Source organism: Felis catus, chromosome A3 (assembly GCF_018350175.1).
Source record: "Felis catus isolate Fca126 chromosome A3, F.catus_Fca126_mat1.0, whole genome shotgun sequence".
Classification (NCBI taxonomy): Eukaryota; Metazoa; Chordata; class Mammalia; order Carnivora; family Felidae; genus Felis; species Felis catus.
In genome coordinates, this window is record NC_058370.1 from 100,722,735 (window position 1) to 100,743,497 (window position 20,763).

Here is a 20,763-nt window from a genome sequence, read left to right on the forward strand (position 1 = left end):
AGAGTAGTCTGAAAGGAAGGGGAGAATGAAGGACTGGGGGAGGCAGGAAAGGAATTTTAAGAAAGAGAAAGAAGGCAACAGTTTCAAAGGCACTGGGCAGGCCAAGGGGGATATCTCTTGTGGGAGTCCACTGGGCTGAATAATGAGCCTGCTTGGTGAGGGAGGTCTCCCCAGCCACTCCTCCCAAGCATCCTCAGATGTCAGGGAGTCTCAGTTTCTTGTGAGGCCTTTCCCCTTATCCAAACCACCCGTAATGGTTTCTTCGATGTCTGTCTCTCCTAAAAGACTATTTGTTTTCCAAAGCCCAGGATGGTATCTGTCTCATTCATAATGCACCCCCCCCCCCAACCCGGGGACTGGCAGGTGCTCAATAAGTACCCATTCACTGTGTGAAGTTTCAGGAGTGGGGAAGTGAAAGCCAGAGCCATCCAGGGGACAATTGTGACCTTGGGACTGAGGTCTCAGCATCCAGCGGGGAAGCCAGACGGCACCAGGCTGATTCAGCAAAGCCTCAGGCACAGTGCCACAGGTTCCGGAGAAATAAACACACCGCTCCTTTGGCACAGATGCCCTGGTTATTAGCCACGTCTGCCAGGATGGCTTCCAGCCCCTGCCTTGAGGCAGCATGTGAGCTTCAGAAATGAGAGAGGTGGAAAACACATCATGACCCAGGGCCAGCTTATTGATATGTTCCTCTGTGAACCCCAGCAAGTAGAGTGGAGACACTGACACCATCTGAGTGGTCACAAAACCGGAAAGCCTCAAGGGCACCCAGACAAGAGAGGCTGTGCTCCGTCTGCTGGACCCCTGCTGTGACACGGTGGCCAGTGTTCCCCTGCGTGCCACCCCACCCCATGTTTGACGGCACAGGGACCACAAGACAAATTTGTTTTCCAGCCTCTAAAGCTTCAATTAGGCCAGCAGGTAGTGGGAAACACCTAGCTCTTCACTGCTCAGGACAGAAGAATGAGATTAAAATGGCAAGTTCTGGGGTGCCTGGGTGGCTCAGTCAGTTAAACATCCATCTCTGAATTGTAGCTGAGGTCATGATCTCACGGTTTGTGAGTTCGAGCCCTGCGTTGGGTTCCGCGCTGACAGTGCTTGGGATTCTCTCTCCCTCTCTCTCTGCTTGTCCCCCCCACATGTCCCCCACCCCAAAATAAATAAATTTTTAAAAATTATTTAAAAAATGGCAACTTCTACCAAATCTGTTCTGGAGAAAAGAAATAAGCAAATGAAGCAGATCCAAGCCAAAGGGTTTTGGCACTTAATATCCATTCAGATCAAGTCCCTTCTCCAGCGCAACACTCCCCCCGCCCCCCACCTTCCTTCCCAGCCTCAGCCTCCGGATGTCACAGCCAGCAGCTCTACCCTATAAGCCATGCTCACTTGCTCCCAATCTGTGACTTCCTGCCCGCATCTCAGTGCGTGACCTTTCCACAACTCCCCAACTTCTTTTTTCCTGATAAAGTCCGACTAATCCTTTAAGACCCATCTCAAAAAAGCCACTTCTGTGTACCTTTGGTCACTTGCCTCTCAGAACGCTCTTGGCACTCTATTACAGCCTTTTATGCTGTAGTATAATAATAACAATAACAAATCAATATAATAAATAATAATAAATATAGTAAATCAATGTTAATAATGATATTAATATTGCTGAGTGCTCACTAATGCCAGGCACTGCTCTACAGGCTGTACACATTCTCTCACTTCATCCTCTGAACACCCATTTGGGTCAAGAATTCTCCATTTTATAGACAAGGACACTGAGACCTAAGGAGACAGAACAGCCAGGAGCAGAGGTGGGATGTGGACCTGGGAAGCCTGACTATGGGGCCCGCCTTATTTCTTCTCCCCGGGTTGCCTGTCCTGGCTGAGTTGTCTCCCCAACCAGAATATGCAGGTCTGGTATGATTAGTGGGGTTCCTATTGCCTGGCGCAGCCCGTGCCCAAGTGGGTGCTTGATAAATGTCTGTTGAGTGAATAAAGATAAAAGAATTGTGATCTTGCTCCAAGGAGCTTAACCCACTTGATAGATTCATGTTACTCTCCGCACAAGGTCAGGAGGAAAGCAGTAAAATACTTAGGAGGATTTAAAGTGCTCCAGGTACTCAAGGCTGGCCCCAGCAGAGGGAAGGTGGGGGGCTTCAGCGCCTCCCTCTGGAGAGGAGACCCGGTTCTGGCTAACACCTTCGTTCCTGTTGTTACTGAACAGAACCTCACGCCACACCCCACAGCCTCAGAGCCCTGCACCTACCCTCTCTTCTCGCCGCTGTCATTTACTGCTACCCTGAAGCCCCTACCCCTAACTTAATGGCTCTATTTATTTATCTGCTTGACTCATTTCTCCTATCTTGGCCTTGCATTCTTTCTCTTGCTCCAAGTTAAGGGCCTTCATCCAAGGGCTGCCTCTCCCACCACTTCCACAGCTGTAGTATCTAGAAGGGACCACGAGTCTCATCTTCCAAGGCAGTGGTTCCCCACCAGAGGTGATTTAGTTTCCTCAGACATCTGGACAATGTCTGGAAATCCTCTGGTTGTCACACTGAGAGAGTGCTACTGGCATCTAGCAGGTGGAGGCCAGGGATGCTGCGAAGTATCTTCCAATGCAAAGGACACCCCTCCCCCCAACAAATAATGATCCAGCTCAAAAAGCCCAAAGTGCCAAAGTGGAGAAACCCTGGTCTAGTGTGTTGTTTCCCAGTCCTTGGCCATGGATTCTTCACTCAGTCATCAAGGACAATCTGCCCGAGTTTGATTTTTGTTTTGTCGTTTGTTTTTGTGTGTGTGTGTGCCAAGATTGGGGGGTAAGGGGGGAAGCCCAGCATCCCAGGCAAGACAGCAGATGCTCAGATAGGAAGGGGCTACCCAAAATGGCAAAGACCACATACCTATCCCATCGGTCAGTGTCAGGGAAAACACAACTCTGAAGCTACTTATCAACTTCCTGGAGCTCTGGCCAGGAGAACAGAGGTATTGCTCACATGCATAAACCGTAACTATGATGCCAGTTACAGTTACCAAGGAGGAGTGCCTACCATTCCGGGAGCCTGCAGGGGAGCAATTGCTGGCCTGGAGCTCAAGTACAAGCTGTGGGACAGGCGGTTGCTAACCTTGGCCAAGACTTCTGCAAACCACGAAACAGTATTTTCTACAGTCTTCTCAGACATCCTGGTGTTGGACTGACATTTCCCAATCCCAAATTATGTTGAAAATTTAAAAATCAATGTTAAGGACATTTTTTTCTAAAATTAATTTCTCAATATAAGAAACATAACAGGCCTAGTGTATGGTTGTTCATATTATGATAAAACAAATTGAATTTAAGGAATAGTATACCACACACAGGCTTCTGGAATGCTGAATTTCTAGACCTGCACAGTAGTTATGCAGAGTTCTGCTTTGTAATTACAAATGTATATGAAAATGTACACATATATTCTATGCACTTTTTATATGTGGATATTTTATAATTTTTAAAAGCAGTGTCCCATATCCAAAAAAATGAATTTGCACAAAAGGTCTTCCAAATCATGAAGGTACACTGTTTCTTTTGGACATCAAAAGGTTATTAAATTTTTTTTTAAATCTTTTTAATGTTTATTCAGCTTTTGAGAGAGAGAGACACACACAGAATCCGAAGCAGGTTCCAGGCTCTGAGCTGTCAGCAGAGAGCCCAATGCGGGGCTTAAACTCACTGACTGTGTGATCATGACCCGAGCCAAAGTCCACAGCTTAATCGACTGAGCCACCCAGGCACCCTGCTATTAAATTTTACATTGATTATGTTTTGTGCTTTCTGTTCTTAATAAAATAAAAAAACAAATAATTTCTAATAGTTTTATTCAGAAGGTTTTTTCCTAAAAGCTTATGAATCAATTTTTATTACTCTCTATGAGAATTAATCCCCAAGACCACTTTGCTGTCTATGCTAATAGAAGGATGCTCCTTGGTTTTTGAGTTCCTATTGGCATTCAAGTAAGTATACAATAATTCTTAATACAAAAAAACTTTAAGACATGGCATATATTTGAAGTTTCCTATATATTCTTTCCTGATGCATTCCACTCCCTCCCTCCCCAAAATAACCACTATCTTGAATTTGGTGTTTATCATTCTCACTATGTTTTTATTAACTACATAAGCCATGCAAAAAAAAAATTATAACTGCTTAAACATTATATATATGGAATTACACCCCATGTATCCCACTGAAATACGTTATTTTTTTATTTTTGAGAGAGAGAAAGACAGCACAAGCAGGGGATAGGGGCAGAAGGAGAGAGAGAGAATCTCAAGCATGGTCCATGCTCAGCAAGGGGCTCAATCCCACCACTCTGGGATCATGACCTGAGCAGAAATCAAGAGTCAGACGCTCAACTTACTGAGCCACCCAGGTGCCTGTGAAATAAGTTTTTAAATTCAACTTTGTGCTTTTGAAATTTGATCTATGTTGATACATGTCTTTCTAAACCATTTGAAACCACCAAATGGTATTTCACCATGTGAATATATCACAATTTGTTTATCTATATATAAATATGCATTTATTTATGCATATTTAGGTTCTTTCCAATTTTTTACTGTTTCAAACAGGGCTGTAATGACCATTCTAATACACGTCTCCTGTGCAGTGTGAGTCATGGGGTACAGCACCTTCTACCATACAATGCGAATCCACTCACCAGAGAGGTTCTGCCAGTTTCAACTCCTCCCTGCAGTGGAGAAGACTTCCCATGCTAGCCATTCTTGCCAAACTGATATAGATTTAAAAGTTTTTGCCAGTCTGGGGGTGCCTGGGTGGCTCAGTTGATTAAGTGCCTGACTCTTGGTTTCAGCTCAGGTCATGATCTCGCGGTTTGTGGGTTTGAGCCCCATGTTGGTCTCTGCACTGACAGTGTGGAGCCTGCTTGAGATTCCCTCTCTCTCCCTCTCTCTCGGCCCCTTCCCTGCACCTGCTCTCTCTCTCAAAATAAACAAACAAACTTAAAAAAATTCTTTGCCAGTCTGAAATGGTATCTCATGCTTGTTTTAATTTGTATTTCCCCAATTACAAGTGAGGGTGAGCAGCCTCTTATGCCTATTGGCCATTTGGCCTGCTTAACTGGCCTATTTACATCCCTCATTAGGCTATGCTTTTCTCACTGATATTTAGGACTTCTTTGTGAATTCTGAGTATAAATCCTTCCTTGAACATGTTCATTACAAACACCTTTCTCCAATAAAAAACTATTTTAGGGGCGCCTGGGTGGCTCAGTCGGTTAAGCGTCAGACTTCGGCTCAGGTCATGATCTCACGGTCCATGAGTTCGAGCCCCGCATCGGGCTCTGTGCTGACAGCTCGGAGCCTGGAGCCTGCTTCAGATTCTGTGTCTCCCTCTCTCTCTGACCCTCCCCCGTTCATGCTCTGTGTCTCTCTGTCTCAAAAATAAAATAAACATTAAAAAAAAATTAAGGTGCAGCGCTAGTCGCAGTGGGGGAAGCTTTTCCGTCGCTTGCAAAGGTTCGCCGGGTCATGGTGCCAACCTGACTGAGAAAAGGACGCTCCCGGGAGACGAATGAGGAACCACCTCCTCCTGCTGTTCAAGTACAGGGGCCTGGTCCGCAAAGGGAAGAAAAGCAAAAGACGAAAATGGCTAAATTCGTGATCCGCCCGGCCACTGCCGCCGACTGCAGTGACATCCTGCAGCCGGCTAATCAAGGAACTGGCCAAATACGAATATATGGAAGAGCAAGTAATGTTAACTGAAAAAGATCTACTAGAGGATGGTTTCAGAGAGCACCCTTTCTACCACTGCCTGGTTGCAGAAGTGCCCAAGGAGCACCGGTCTCCAGAAGGACACAGTGTTGTTGGTTTCACCATGTACTACTTTACCTATGACCCATGGATTGGCAAACTGTTGTATCTTGAGGACTTCTTCGTAATGAGTGACTATAGAGGCTTTGGCATAGGATCAGAAATTCTGAAGAACCTAAGCCAGGTTGCCATGAAATGTCACTGCAGCAGCATGCACTTCTTGGTAGCCGAATGGAATGAACCATCTATCAACTTCTACAAAAGAAGAGGTGCTTCTGATCTGTCCAGCGAAGAGGGATGGAGACTCTTCAAGATCGACAAGGAGTATTTGCTAAAGATGGCAGCAGAGGAGTGAGGAGTGCTGGTGCAGAAAAATGACGGCTTCCATTCTATTTTAGATTAAATTCTCAACTGATCTTGCTTTCTATCCTGTTTGTAGTCGAATAATAGAATGAACACCCATTCCAAAGCTTTATTACCAGTGGCGTTGTTGCATGTTTGAAATGCGGTCTGTTTAAGATGGCAGTCTTGTATGCAGTTTGGAGTCAGATTTCTCCTTGAACATCTTTTGATAAACAGCAAGGTGGTGTGATCTTAATGTATATGAAAAAAACTTCATTCGTGTGAGTCATTTAAATGTGTACAATGTACACACTGGTACTTAGAGTTTCTGTTTTGATTCTTTTATAATAAACTACCCTTTGTTTAAAAAAAATAAAATAAAATAAAATAAATTAAAAAAAAACTATTTTAACTTTGTTTGTAGTACCTTCTGTTGTAGAAGTTTTAAATTTTACATGGACAGGGATGCCTGCGTGGCTCAGCTGGTTAAGCATCAGACTCTTGATTTCAGCTTAGGTCATGATCTCACAGTCATGGGATTGAGCAGGCTCAGTGTGGAGCCTGCTTGGGGTTCTCTCTCCCCCACTTCTCTCTTTTCCTCCCCCACTCCTGCTCTCTCTCTCTCTCTCTCAAAAATAAGCATTTTTTTAAAAGTCTCTTTAAAAAAAATAAGTACATTTTACATGGACAAATATATCAATCTTTTATAGTTTGTTTTCGTATCTTGCTAAGGAAATCCTGGTCACATATTTTTTCCCAAAATATGTTTAACTTTTGCTTCCTCACTATAGGTTTGAATTCATGTGGATTTATCTTTATGTATGCTGCAAGTTCAGGATCCAATTTTATTCTTTTCTGTATGGATTCCAATGGTCCCAGTAATATTTACTGAATCCTTTCCCATTGGTTTTGGGTTCTAGCCATCACATATAAAGTCTTCCAATGTGTAGAGGTATTATTTCAGCTCTCTATTCCATTCTACTGGTCTACCATCTAAGCATACACCTATACCACAGTATCTTAATTCTCATAGCTTTATAATAAATTCTGATATTATTAAAATGCTCTTGCCTATTCTCAGCTTTTTTCTATAGGAATTTCCTGACAGCTTGTCAAGTTCCATGAAAAACTTAATTTGGATTTTGGTTGGAATTGCACTGAACTTGTAGGTTTACTCAGGAAGAAACACCATCTTTATGTTAACTGGGTATCTCCTTTTGAACATTATCCTTTCCATCTACTCATGCTTTCTTCAATGTCTTTTCATGATATGTTATAAATTTTTCCATAAATATCTTGGACATGTTTTGTTTTATTTACTGCTAAGCACTTCAGGGATTTTAGGTGGTATTGTGAATTTTTAAGTTAGATTTTCTTTTGGTTACTAATGGCATACAGGAATATTATTGATTTTCCACACTGATCTCAGAACTGCTAATCCTTCTGCAATCAAAAGCATTTGGAGTCTCGAATGCATTACATTATATGAAAAGGCCAGACTAAACAGTCAACATGCTGTATGATTCCATTTACATGCTATTCTGAAAAAGGGAAATTTATAGAGACAAAAAAAATAGATCAGTGGTTGCTGGGGCTAAGGGTGGAAGGGACTGACTACAAAGGAGAGTGAAGGAATTTCGGGAAATGATGGAACCATCCTGCATGTTGATTGTGGTGGTGGTTACAAACTGCATTTATTTAAACTTGGAATTCAAACTCAAGATTAAAAGAAAAATCACACTAAAAAGAGTGACCTTTACTAATTATAGCTCAATAAACACGACCTTTAAAACAAGCATTTGGAGGAATCCACACTCTTAAGTGTGAGTGTAAGTGTATGTGTGTGTCTCCAAAAATGGATAAAACCAACTGATGCCTCCAAGCTCTGAGCCAACTTCCTGACAGCAGAGGGTCCATGTGTAATGAAACAAGGACTCGCAAAAACCATAATGCACCTCCAGGGCCTGTTAATACTCTAGTCCTGAAAGATGCGCCATGGACCTGCGTTCTAAATACAGCTGAGCCAGCCTGATCTTTACCATGCTGCTGCAGGGAACATCCTCACAGCAGTAATCCAGAAGCTTACCTGGGCAGAGTTGCTCAGGCTGGGCACACAGCTCTGGGTTCCCAATGGCACAGTGAACCACCTGGGAAATGGTTGCCATGAGTCCTAACCCTTGGGCCTCTGCTTCTGCTTACCCACTGTGACCTTCTAAAAGGATAGAGGAGAAACTATGAAAACAGCAGAACCGGCCCATTTGCATTTTGGCTCCTTGACAGTTATATGATTAAGACGTATAAACAACTATTTATTTATTAAATGTCCATTATGTGCCAAGAACTGTGCAAACCTCATTATAAGCATTATTACTTTAATTTTATATAACCCTGCGAGACAACTATTATCATTGTCCTTGTATTGCAGATGGGGAACCTGGGGTTTAGGGAAATTAAAATAACTGAGTTTAACATTAGTTAGGGGAGGAGGCCAGACTTGAACCCAGGTCTATCTGACTCCACTGCCCAAGATTTGCTGCTTTATTAACTTGACTGCAATGCATGGCTAAAAGTCTGCCATGATCCCTGAATGAATGAATGAATGAATGAGTGAATGAATGAGGATCAGAGAGAGAGAGAGAAAGAGAGAGAATATTGCCTGATTTATTGCCCAAGACAATTAGACCCTGGCACTGTATTATATATTTATTGACACAGGTGACAGTATAACTTACAGGGTTCCAAATGCACAAACTTTTCACACAAACGAGGTTCTCTCCCTCAACCTCTGCCAAGATCAGAACACAAACAAGCCACATCTTTTGGACCACAGCATGTGATTCTGCTGACCTCTCTCTGCAGTCTTTCTTTCCCAGTGTGTTCCACCCCCCTCCTCCTCTCCAGATTTGGAACTAACACACACAAAACTCCTCCTGGGGTTATGCCCCTCACAAATATCTCATTTGCTTATTTGCTCATTTGATCCACACCACAAGTGTCTGAGATCACTGGGGTTACTTTCCCGGTGTGCATGAAAATCGAACAAGGAAAATCACAGAACAATGAAAACCTGAGGCTTAGAGTGGTTCAGGGGTCTGCCAAAGGCCCTCCCCATCCAACCAGATGCAAACTCAGGCCTCCTGCCTCCAAGTCCACAACCATTGTCCAGCCCACACTGCCTCTCTTAGCACAAAGAGGGGGGTTTTTATTGCTTACTTAGAGCTGTCTGTAATTGGTGCGATAAAAAGCATGATTCAGATTGGATTACAGAAATACTCCCAAACCCAATTTAGAAAAGCACAAAACGGAACAAACATTCTGCAAATTTTCAATTCATGCTGGTAAGCTTGAAACTCTGCAATCCAACCCACTCAAATCCTGCTCAAGTATCAGTCTGGATATTTTTTAAGTCTAACTTGTAGAGATTTTTTTTTTAATTTTTTTTTTTTTAACGTTTATTCATTCTCGAGAGACAGAGAGAGACATAGCATGAGCAGCGAAGGGGCAGAAAGAGGGAGACACAGAATCTGAAGCAGGCTCCAGGCTCTGAACTGTCAGCACAGAGCCTGACGCAAGAGCTCGAACTCACAAACGGAGAGATCATGACCTGAGCCGAAGTCGGACACTCAACCGACTGAGCCACCCAGGTGCCCCTAAATTGTAGAGATTTCTATTCTTAAGAAATCTAGAGGCTGAGTTTTGGCGTCAGACTGGAGACTGAATCCACCTCCCATCACTGACTACCTACGGGACTGTGGGCACATTTCTTAACAACTCTCAGCCAGTGTCCTTGATTGTACAAACCAAAATACTTTCAACAGCTGCTATGTAGATTAAATGAGACTGGAGGTAAAGATTTAACATACCAAAAACTCCATAGATGAATGACAAATATTAATTCCCTTCCTTTCTGTAGAAATAATAACTTCAAATGCCAATTATTAAACACAAAATATTTTTCGTTCAATATTAAATATCTGTTGAGCACTTAGTATGTGCCCTGTGTCCTCTGGTAGGGAAGGCAGCCAGCACACAGGTAATTATACAAATAATTGATTAATAACAATCCTGTGTTGAGTGTTGCTGAGTATTTTTTTTAATGTTTATTTGTTTATTTTGAGAGAGAGTGTGTGTGCGTGTGAGCAGGGGGAAGGGCAGAGAGAGAATCTCAAGCAGGCTCTGCACTATCATCACAGAGCCTGATGCGGGGCTCGAACTCACAAACTGTAAGATAATGACAGGAGCCCAAATAGTGTTGGACTCCTTAACCAGCTAAGCCACTCAGGCACCCTGCTGAGTGTGTTTTGAAGGGAAGAACAGATTTCTTTACAATGACCATCTCCCAGCTCATGCTCCTCCCCCCACCCTGGGTCTGAGAGCCTGAGACCTGACACTCAGCCAGAGGGTCCCCTGGTAAAGGGGTTATGGTTTTCTCCTCCCAGTGAACTTCCCGTGAAGCCCCCTACAAGGAATGTATTTCGTGAGAGGAATGGACTGACAGAGTCTGAGAATTAGTGGGAGGGGCTCTTTGAGCTGTATTTGTGGGCTGGTACCTGTGGGGTTTCCTGGGGGCGTGTCTGCTCAGCTCATGCCCTTCCTGCCTCCGGTACAGCAAGTGCTGGTATCATCCTGCCTAGCCCACTTGGAGGTCTGCACAGTGTGAATGTGCCTGTCTGGGGGAGGGTATCACAGGGCTCTCGGGAAGGAGAGGGGAACAAACCTTTACTGATACCCACCAGGCACTGTATCCCCCCAGCAGTCAGGTGAAGTTGCGACTATTATTCCCTTTTTACACAGGAGGGACCTGGGACTTAAGGAGGCTTCCTTCATTCATTTATTCAACAGATATTTACTCAATACATTCTGTGCCAAATTCTGAGTCCAACACAAGGTCACGGAACTACTGAGTGGGTGAGGTGGATTTGGAAGACTCCGAATGGGGTCTGGTTTCAAACCCCTTACTCTTCCCCATCCAATATGATGCCTCAAGAAGGTCAGAGATTTTATCCTCAGGGTGATCACAAAGTGGCAGGGGTGCCAGTATCCCAGAACAAGATAGGTAGTAGGACAAAGCTGTGCATACTAAGTATCAAAGGAAAACTCTACGATGATGGGGCCAAGTGCCTCCTCCATTAGACTGTGAGCTCTCTGAGGGCAAGGACTGGGCCTTCTCCATCTCAGCATCTCCAAGGTTGAGCATAGAGTAAGTAATGCATACAATGACGGTGATGAAATTCAAATGCACTAGCCTAAGTGAAAGAAGTCAGGTTCAAAAAGCTATATGCTACATGACTCCAATTATGCCACTCTGGAAACAATAAAACTATGAAGATAGAAAACAGGTGAGTTGCCAGAGGCTGGGGTGGGAGGAGAAGATGACTACAAAAGATAACCTTTTCCAAAAAGGAAAATTTTGGAGATAATGGAACTGTTCTATATATTTTGACAGTGGTTACACAACTATAAGCATTTGTCAAAGCTTGTAGCAATACACAATAGAAATAGTGAATTTCACTGTATGCAAATTATACCTTAATTTTTTTTAAGTTTATTTACTTAAGCAATCTCTACCCCAAAGTGGGGCTCAAACTCACAACCCTGAGATCAAGAGCCACATGGTCCACCCGCTGAGCTGGCCAGATGTCTCCTCTAATTTTTAAAATGGGGGGAAAAAAAGAGAGGGGGAGTGAGAAAAAGAATGAATACAAGCAGAAGTAGATTTACAGTGAAGCTAATGAAGTTAGAGCTTCAGGGCTCCTCAACTGCATGGGTCCTGGGAGGGGTCCCAGCTATGTGTTCATCAAATTTTGTATGATTTTTTCTGAAAAAGCTCCTTCTCTCCACCCTAAAAGCTTCAGGCCCCAGGAAAAGTAAGTCCATCCCTGAAACAAGTACAAGAGAGTAAGAATGGCAGGCTCCCAAGGAGTTGTGGACTCAAGTGGAACCCTAGAGAAAGGGAAGACCTGGTTCTCACAGACAGAGGTACAAAAGACAATCCACAGAGAGGAACCAGCATGGACCAAAGTGCAGAAGCCTTCCAGGATTTCCAGTGATGGCACGAGCACGAGGAATTTGGTGGTTCTACACTACAGGTTCCCTATCCCAGACCGGTTGTCATGGCGTGATCTCCGAAGCCACACCAAGCCATTCTAGGCAAGTAGGAAAGCTGTGACCTAATGTGATGTGAAAATTCTAGATGCCACTAAGCTGGTCTAACAAGCATTTATCATCCTTCTGGTTCCCTGAATAGCAAAGATACCCCCCACCCCGACAACCGCCCTGTGCAGGGAGGTTTTCACCTTACATACCTGAAGCTGAGAATGGTTAATGCTCCAGCTTCCCTGGCAGCAGGGATGTGGGCTTGTTGCAGACACACCTGCCCACGTATGAACCCAGGTCCTTCCAACCTCTCACTCAGCCATAAGGAGGCTACATTCCTCAGGCTTACAATCCCATGATGCCACATGAACACACATTGCCAAAGAGGCTGGTGTTGAATGTCAAGTCACTGAGTTCTTGATGGTTAAAATAAGCCAAGTTAATATATATATTTTATATATATAAAATGGGTGAGATAACTTATAAATATAAATATAATGGAATATAATGGAATACTATTCAGCCTTAAAAATAAAGAAATCCTGACATCTGCTACAACACAAATAGACTTTGTGGACATTATGCTAAGTGAAATAAGCCAGACACAAAAAAGACAAATATTGTATGATTCCATTTACATGAATAGACAACCTCAGATAAATCTACTACTCATGTAGATACTACTCTAGATAGGCCAAATTCATAGGAACAGAATATAAATGATAGTTGCCAGGGGCTGGTGGGGGGAGAAGAAATAGGGAATTGTTGTTTAACAGGCATAGAGCTTCAATTTTTAATTTTACAATATGAGAAAGTCCCAGAGATTGGTTGTACAATAACACAAATATACTTAACACTACTGAACTGTACATTTAAGGGTGGTTAAGATGGTAAATTTTGTTATATCTTTTTTTTGCCACAATTAAAGTAAAATAAAATAAATGTATGATGTTTATGAACCAAAAAAAAATTTTTTGACATGGAGCACCCGGGCGGCTCAGTCGGTTAAGCATCTGACTCCTGGGTTTGGCTCAGGTCATGATCTCACGGTTTATCAGTTCGAGCCCCTCATTGGGCTCTGTGCTGACAGCCTGCTTGGGATCTTCTCTCTCCCTCTCTCACTGCCCCTTCTCTGCTCACTCTCTCTCTTTTAAAAAAAAAAAATCTTGGGGCGCCTGGGTGGCGCAGTCGGTTAAGCGTCCGACTTCAGCCAGGTCACGATCTCGCGGTCCGTGAGTTCGAGCCCCGCGTCGGGCTCTGGGCTGATGGCTCAGAGCCTGGAGCCTGTTTCCGATTCTGTGTCTCCCTCTCTCTCTGACCCTCCCCCGTTCATGCTCTGTCTCTCTCTGTCCCAAAAATAAATAAACGTTGAAAAAAAAATTAAAAAATAAAAAAAAATAAAAAAAAATAAAAAAAATCTTGACATGAATATTTGTTAAAATCATCCATATTTGAAAACTTAAAAGAACACAATTTACTTCATATAAGCCATCAGCTCATTTAATCCACAAATGGTTCATCCTCACAAATTCTAACTAAAATTCTAACAAATTCTAGCAAATTTTAAAAAAGTGGAACATATAATTGTTCAAGTTACACCTGTTCTGTTTCATGGTACAATGCTATTTATTTAATTTACTGAAATTTTCAAACAAAAGAAAATTTACCAACTTTAGAAGGCACTGTCATCTCAATTCATTACAGAGGATATCATGATGTAAAATGAGTGAAAATTAACAAGTGATGCAAATATCCATTTTTTAAATGGTTTTGGTTGTAGAGAAAGAAAGAAAATGCTGTATGTTATGTTCTATCCAGAAGTCACACTACTAAATGTGTTCCCTCTATTGATATTTTAAATATTTTTTTACACCTTGATTTGTTCCAGAAAGGATCTGAGGGGGCTCGGTTATAAATAGTCGTGTGATTCATAAGAAACTACCATGATTCCAGGCCACTGGGCTTGTCCGCAGAAAGGCTCGGGGCAGCTAACACAATCGCTGCTGTCATCCCACCCGAAGGGGAGGAAGGAGCGAGAGGAAGGCGAACCTTGTCTACACCTGACCCACGTGCTCATGGAAGAACAAAGATGGCCTGAAACGGGGATGTCTGGCTCATGCCCAGAATGCCTCCCTGATTAGACCATTAGAGCTGGAGAAAAGAAAGCAAGCTGGCCAGCAGCCACGTTTCCTTTGGAGAGAGAAGTTTAAGTTTTGAGAGAAGAATCTCCAGCACACGTCTTCACGATGAAGGAGTTACGCTAATTATGAGAGACAGGGAAGGCACAAACACAGCTGATGGCTGCCTAAGAACGGTCCTGCTGGGTGTTCTCCTGAGGCAGCTCCAGGGCTGGCCAGCCTGTACCCCCCACAGGGAACACCTGCCCTGCAGATGATGTAAAGCAAGTCCACTGCTTCCCTGGGAGATGGCCAGCGAGTGTGGACCTCTCCACTTTGCTAGCTGCACCGCTCCAGGGGCTCTGGACACCAATGCAAACAGGCCTTGAGTAAGGAAGGTGAGGCCCCAGGCTGGGAAATAATGTTTGTTTTTGATGCTTATAAAGGTAATCCTTGGTACTGCTCTAAAAGGTATGGGGGAATACTGCTTCATAGTTAAGAAGGAGGAATATAACACAGTTTGCTTTGTTTAGAAAATAAAGATATTCCTCCCAATCACAGAATGGGAATTACTTTTTTTTTTTTTTAAAGTATGATCCATGCTCAATGTGGGGCCCAAACCCACAACACTGAGATCAAGAGGCGCATGATCCACTAACTGAGCCAGCCAGGTGCCCCAAGAACCACTCTTTAACACGTATGCCATTTGTTTCTGCAGATTTGAAAAGAATGGATAAAACCAGGTCACTGAGAAGGAGAGAAAAATTCCAAGACAGAAAGAATCGGCTTTGAGGCTGGAGATATAAGAAATTTGGTTTGCTTCAGGATGAAAACAATATGCACTTTTCATCTGTGAGTGGCCACGATTACAGGGAGGGCATAAGGGAGTGTCTAGTGAGGGAAATTCTATTCTCCAGAGAACCAACACCAAGAAGGAAAGCTTCACAGAAGAAAGAAGTTAGGGGCACCTGGGTGGCTTAGTCGGTTAAACACCCAGCTTTGGCTAAGGTCATGATCTTGAGGTTCAGGCGTTTGAGCCCCGAATCCAGGTCTGTGCTGACAGCTGGGAGCCTGGAGCCTGCTTTGGATTGTGTCTCCTCTCTCTGCCCCTCCCCTTCCCCTGCTCATGCTCTGTCTCTCTCAAAAAGAAAAGAAAAGAAAAGAAAAGAAAAGAAAAGAAAAGAAAAGAAAAGAAAAGAAAAGAAAAGAAAAGAAAAGAAAAGAAAAGAAAAGAAAATAGAGGAAAAAAGTTAACATCACATAATAACCAGTGGCTGTACTGAATGCTTGCTGGGCGTGGTTTTAAGCACTCACTGTACATGCATTTGCCTGTACAAAAACTGTGCGAAGGAGGCATGTTTACAATCTCCATGGACTGGAAATAAGAATCAGAGAAGTTAAATAATTGGGCTACAATCACACAACGAGTCTGTGGCAGGGCTGGAACTAGAATGTGAGATTTCAAACCCTGGGTGCTAAAACCACTGATGTCCCCACTTTTTTTTTTTTTTAAGAGAGAGAGAGAGCACAAGCATAAGCCAGGGAGAGGGGCAGTGGCAGATACATATATATATATATATACATATATATATATATATATAGAGAGAGAGAGAGAGAGAGAAAGAAAGAGAGAGAGAGAGACAGAGAGAGATAGAGAGAGAGGGAGAGAGACAGAGAGAGACAGAGAGAGAGAGGGAGAGAGACAGAGAGAGAGAGAGGGAGACAGAGAGAGATAGAGAGAGAGGGAGAGAGACAGAGAGAGACAGAGAGAGAGAGGGAGAGAGACAGAGAGAGAGAGAGGGAGACAGAGAGAGACAGAGAGAGAGAGAGGGAGACAGAGAGAGACAGAGAGAGAGACAGAGAGAGACAGAGAGAGAGGGAGAGAGACAGAGAGAGACAGAGAGAGAGAGACAGAGAGAGAGAGAGAGAGAGAGAGAGAGAGAGAATCCTAAGCAGAGTTCATGCTCAGCACAGAGCCCGACTCATGGCTGGATCCCATGATCACAATCTGAGCAGAAATCAAAAGTCAGATTACTCTACCTACTGAGCCACCAAGGCACCCACCGCACTTTTTTGATAGCACAACAGTAAAATATTTAGGTCACACATTCCTTGTATCATCACATTATTTGTGGGCTTTGCTGAGGAAATCCTTTTAAGTTATCATCAGGGTTATTAATTAATTTTTTAAATGTGTATTTATTTTTGAGAGAGAGAGAGAGAGAGACAGAGCGCGAGTTGGGGAGAGGTAGAGAGAGAGAGGGGACACAGAATCTGAAGCAGGCACCAGACTGAGTTGTCAGCACAGAGCCCAATGCGGGGCTCAAACATGCGAACTGTGAGATCATGGCCTGAGCCAAAGTCAGACGCTTAACCAAGCCATCCAGGTGCCCCTCATCAGGGTTATTAATTTAAAATGATGGGGCGCCTGGGTGGCTCAGTCGGTTAAGCGTTCGACTTCGGCTCAGGTCATGATCTTGCGGTCCGTGAGTTCGAGCCCCACATCGGGCTCTGTGCTGACAGCTCAGAGCCTGGAGCCTGTTTCAGATTCTGTGTTTCCCTCTCTCTGCTCGTCCCCTGTTCATGCTGTCTCTCTCTGTCTCAAAAATAAATAAACGTTAAAAAAAATTTTTTTAATGAGATTGTCCAATACAGAGGCCCACACACCAAGGCTCATGCCATCTGTAACACAACTTGGTTTCTACCGAAGGCAAACAAGAGTGAGGGACTGTGTCAGGGACTGCCACTTCTTCCTCACTCCCATGGGAGTATGTGCCACAAGTTCAGTGCACATGCAGACCCAGTACCCACTCTGGGCTGTGCACTGTGCTACAAACCACCCACTTGATCTTCCATACTCACAGAGCCTAGCGGCTTTCCCTGACCCCAGAGCTGGTCAGCATCTGTGAATGGGGGATGTGCCTGGCTGTAAATCTGCCTGCACCCTAAGCTGCCCACAGATGCAGGAACAACTTCAGAGGCTGGGGGACCTAGGCGCTGATGCACTGCATGCCTGCCAGATAAGGGTCCTTGGACAAGTGCCCGGGGAACCTCACTTGTTTTATCTCCTTTGCATGATGGTGTATCCTCAATGGTCCAATGGGATGATACACATGAAAATACTTTGAAAACAGAAATGCTGCACAGATCTGCAAAATTATTTTCCCTATGGGGGAAGCTCTGAGCAGAGGACCATGGACTGTAGTGTCCCCCCACCAAGAGGGGTGATGTGGGAGACCTCATGGGAGTTATTTAACCAGTCCAAGAGTGACACTGGGTCAAGCCTTTAGGCCTATAAGACCTGGGAAGGTTCTGCATCTGGGAGACCAAGGGTAGCCATTGCCCACAAGGCAGATTCTCCCCGGGGGTTGGTGTGGGGAAGAGAACACTGACATTTCAACGCAGAGATTTTTTGGAGGTATGGGGAAAGGTCCCACTGTCTCAGTAGAATCATCAAAGTGCCTGATTGCTTGGTTCTAGGTGGGTGACATCAGGGAAATGCCTCTTCCCAAAAGGTTCTGGGGGATCTCAGAGGACCCCCAGTCTGGGTCCCTCCCAGAATAAAAAGAAAAAACAGACAAGTTCACACGATTCCCTTTACCAAGGGAGACCCAAGAAGGCTTTACTATAAATGGTATAGATGGCCACAACTTCAGCACTTACGGGTTATTACCTCCCACCCCACCCCAACCGGTCTGCCAAGAAATGCCTGGGCTGAGGCATCCCTGGAGATACCCCTGAGATGTGTAACGAAGTAACTGGCAGTCTCTGACATTTCACTATAGATGGAGTATCTCTCCAGCTCATTTGCCATGGCAGCTGGTAGAGAAAGCAAGTTGTTTCTTAGGGTGGGTTGGTTAGTTAGTTGGTTAGTTTAGGGAGCTGCAGAAATCAAGGACCAGGAGGGCTTTGGAACATACACCACTGGGTTAAGGTGCCTGGTCTGGGGGAAGATCCATGTCCACTAGGCCTCAGGATGACACCTCTGGGACCCTGGGCTCAGAAGGGGGGAAGTGGCATAGGAGAGGGGCTCCCAACTGAGGGTCAGGTTCAGCTCTGAGCCCAACTGGCAGGGTGAGCCTGAGCTTTTGCAACTCCACACTCCTTTCTCCCAGACCTCGGTCTCCTCACTCTTGCACTCAGAAAACCCTGACCTACTGCCCTGGTACATATTGTACTGACCTAGCACAGTAGGTGTCCAGCACTGTTCTATTGCTGGCTAGGCAGCAGTGAACAGATGGGGTGAGCACACTGTTGAGTCCTGGGGCACCCCGCCCCACATCAGCTCAGGCATTCTTTCCTGCAATGACTGCAGTCCTACCCAGGCCCAGCCCTGGTGTCTGCTCGGCTGCTTGCACAGGACGGACAACACTGAGCATGAACTATCCCCCACCCCCAACTCTGCACCCTGAGATAGTGTGAGGATGTTAGCAAAAACCCGAATCATGGCGATAAGCCAAAAACCAAAGCCGCTGCAAGGCCATCAGGGAAGACCTGGACAGTCACCTGCCACTGTAGTGCTGTGGTATATTCCTGGCAGCAAGAAGTAGTGTCATCAAAGGGAGATTTTTTTTTTTTTTCTGTATCCCTTTGTCACCAGCAGATGGGAATCATTGGTCAGAAAGGCAGAGTGCTGACAGAGCTTTCCTTCAGATTGAGGAAAACAACAAAGAATGGATGGACTGGGGTGGAAAACAGGAAAATACAGGTGTGTGTTAGTTTCCATAGATGTGCAGATGAGCAAGCAATGAAGCAAAGTGGGGGTGCCAAGAAATGACACCATTCTTGATGAAGCAATTCCACCACTCAAAAACATTCCACGGCTCCCTGCTGCCCTCAGGAAAACATCCACACTGCTTGCCTTGGAACTGAGGGCTTCCACCATCTAGCCATGGCCCACCCCACCAGTTTCATGCACCCTCCACCAATTCCTGTGCGCACCCCATGCACTTCTTGCCACTGTGCTCCGCCATCATTCTCTTTGCCTGGAATGTTCTTCCCCTATCTCTGTCGGCCAAAATCCTATGTTTCTAGTGCACTGGATAAGAAGCCTTAGAACTACCAACTTTGGGGGCCAGATATTTCTTTGTTGGGTGGGGGGCTGTCCTGAGCAATGTGAAGTGTTCAGCAATATCCCCAGGCTCTGAATGCCAGGAACTCCAGATGTCAGTAACATTCCCTCCATCCCAGGTGTGACAGCCAGAAATGTCTCTAGGGGGGCACCTGGGTGGCTCAGTTGGTTGAGCATCTGACTTCGGCTCAGCTCATGATCTCGCGGTTTATGGGTTCGAGCCCCGCATCTGGCTCTCTGCTGTCCGTGCAGAACCTGCTTCGGATCCTCTGTCCCCCTCACTCTGCTCCTCCCCTGCTTGAGCTCTCTCAAAAATAACCATGAAAAAAAAAGTATTTCGGGGCACCTGCGTGGGTTGCTCAGTTGGTTGAGCATCTGACTCTTAGTTTCAGCTCAGATCACAATCTCGCAGTTCATGGGTTTGGGCCCCATGTGAGGCTCTGCGCTAACAGCACAGAGCCTGTTTGGGATTCTCTCTTTCTGTGTCCCTCCCCTGCTCATGCTCTCTCATTCTCTCTCTCAAAAGAATAAATAAACTTAAAAAAAAAAATATTTCTAGATACTTCCAAATGTCTCCTGGGGGCAAAATAGCCTCTGTTTGAGAACCATTGTTCTACACCCAGACCCGGTGATACTCTTCTCAAGAAACCCTTCTCTGAGCTTCTTAGAAGGAGAGTTATATCATCAGGGCACCTGGGCGGTTCAGTTGGTTAAGCATCTGACTCTTGATTTCAGCTTAGTCATGGTCTCACGGTGAGATGGAGCCTTGCGTTGGGCTCTGTGCTGAGAGCTCAGAGCCTGCTGGGGATTCTCTCTCTCTCTCTGTCCCTCCCCCACTGTGTGCACTCTCTCTCTTTCTCTCTCTCAAAATATATAAACTTTTTTTTAAAAAAGAAGGAAGGTTATATCATATATATGTGCCTTCCACACACTTTGTAATATTCTACTAGCACTTAACGTGGTCTCCTTTCACTTTGATTTATGTGTGGTTATATCACCCCCTCCCAAGTTTCTTGAGGGCAAAGACCACATTTTGTTCATCTTACACAAGCCAGAACACCATCCAGAGTAGATAATACCTACTGGTCTAGTGAAATTCAATTGTTGGGTTTCACATGCTTACTGTTAACATAAACACAACTCGTTCGTGCAACTTGTCTATGTCTACTGCAGAAAAAGATTAATTACAGAAAAGAATAAAACAACAATCAAAACCACCCACAAACCTACCACTAGCAATAACAGTAGCCAAAATACTGCTATACTAGTTATACCCCCCCTAGTGCTGGCATATGGATAAAATACTTGTATATGTCCCTCCAAACTTTTCCATGCACA

At 44.5% G+C, this 20,763-nt stretch overlaps 2 protein-coding genes across 7 annotated transcripts in view; one reads left to right on the plus strand and one right to left on the minus strand.

Annotated features, from left to right (window-relative positions):
- The window catches only part of REEP1 (receptor accessory protein 1), a 113,400-nt gene that overhangs the window by 60,331 nt on the left and 32,306 nt on the right, over window positions 1-20,763 (minus strand). The gene's annotated exons all lie outside the window — the stretch shown is intronic.
- On the plus strand, window positions 5,467-6,417 carry LOC101088322 (diamine acetyltransferase 1-like). Its single transcript, XM_045054524.1, is given in 2 exon segments — window positions 5,467-5,688; window positions 5,690-6,417. Coding segments are annotated over 2 exon segments (519 nt in total). The 5' UTR covers window positions 5,467-5,634; the 3' UTR covers window positions 6,155-6,417.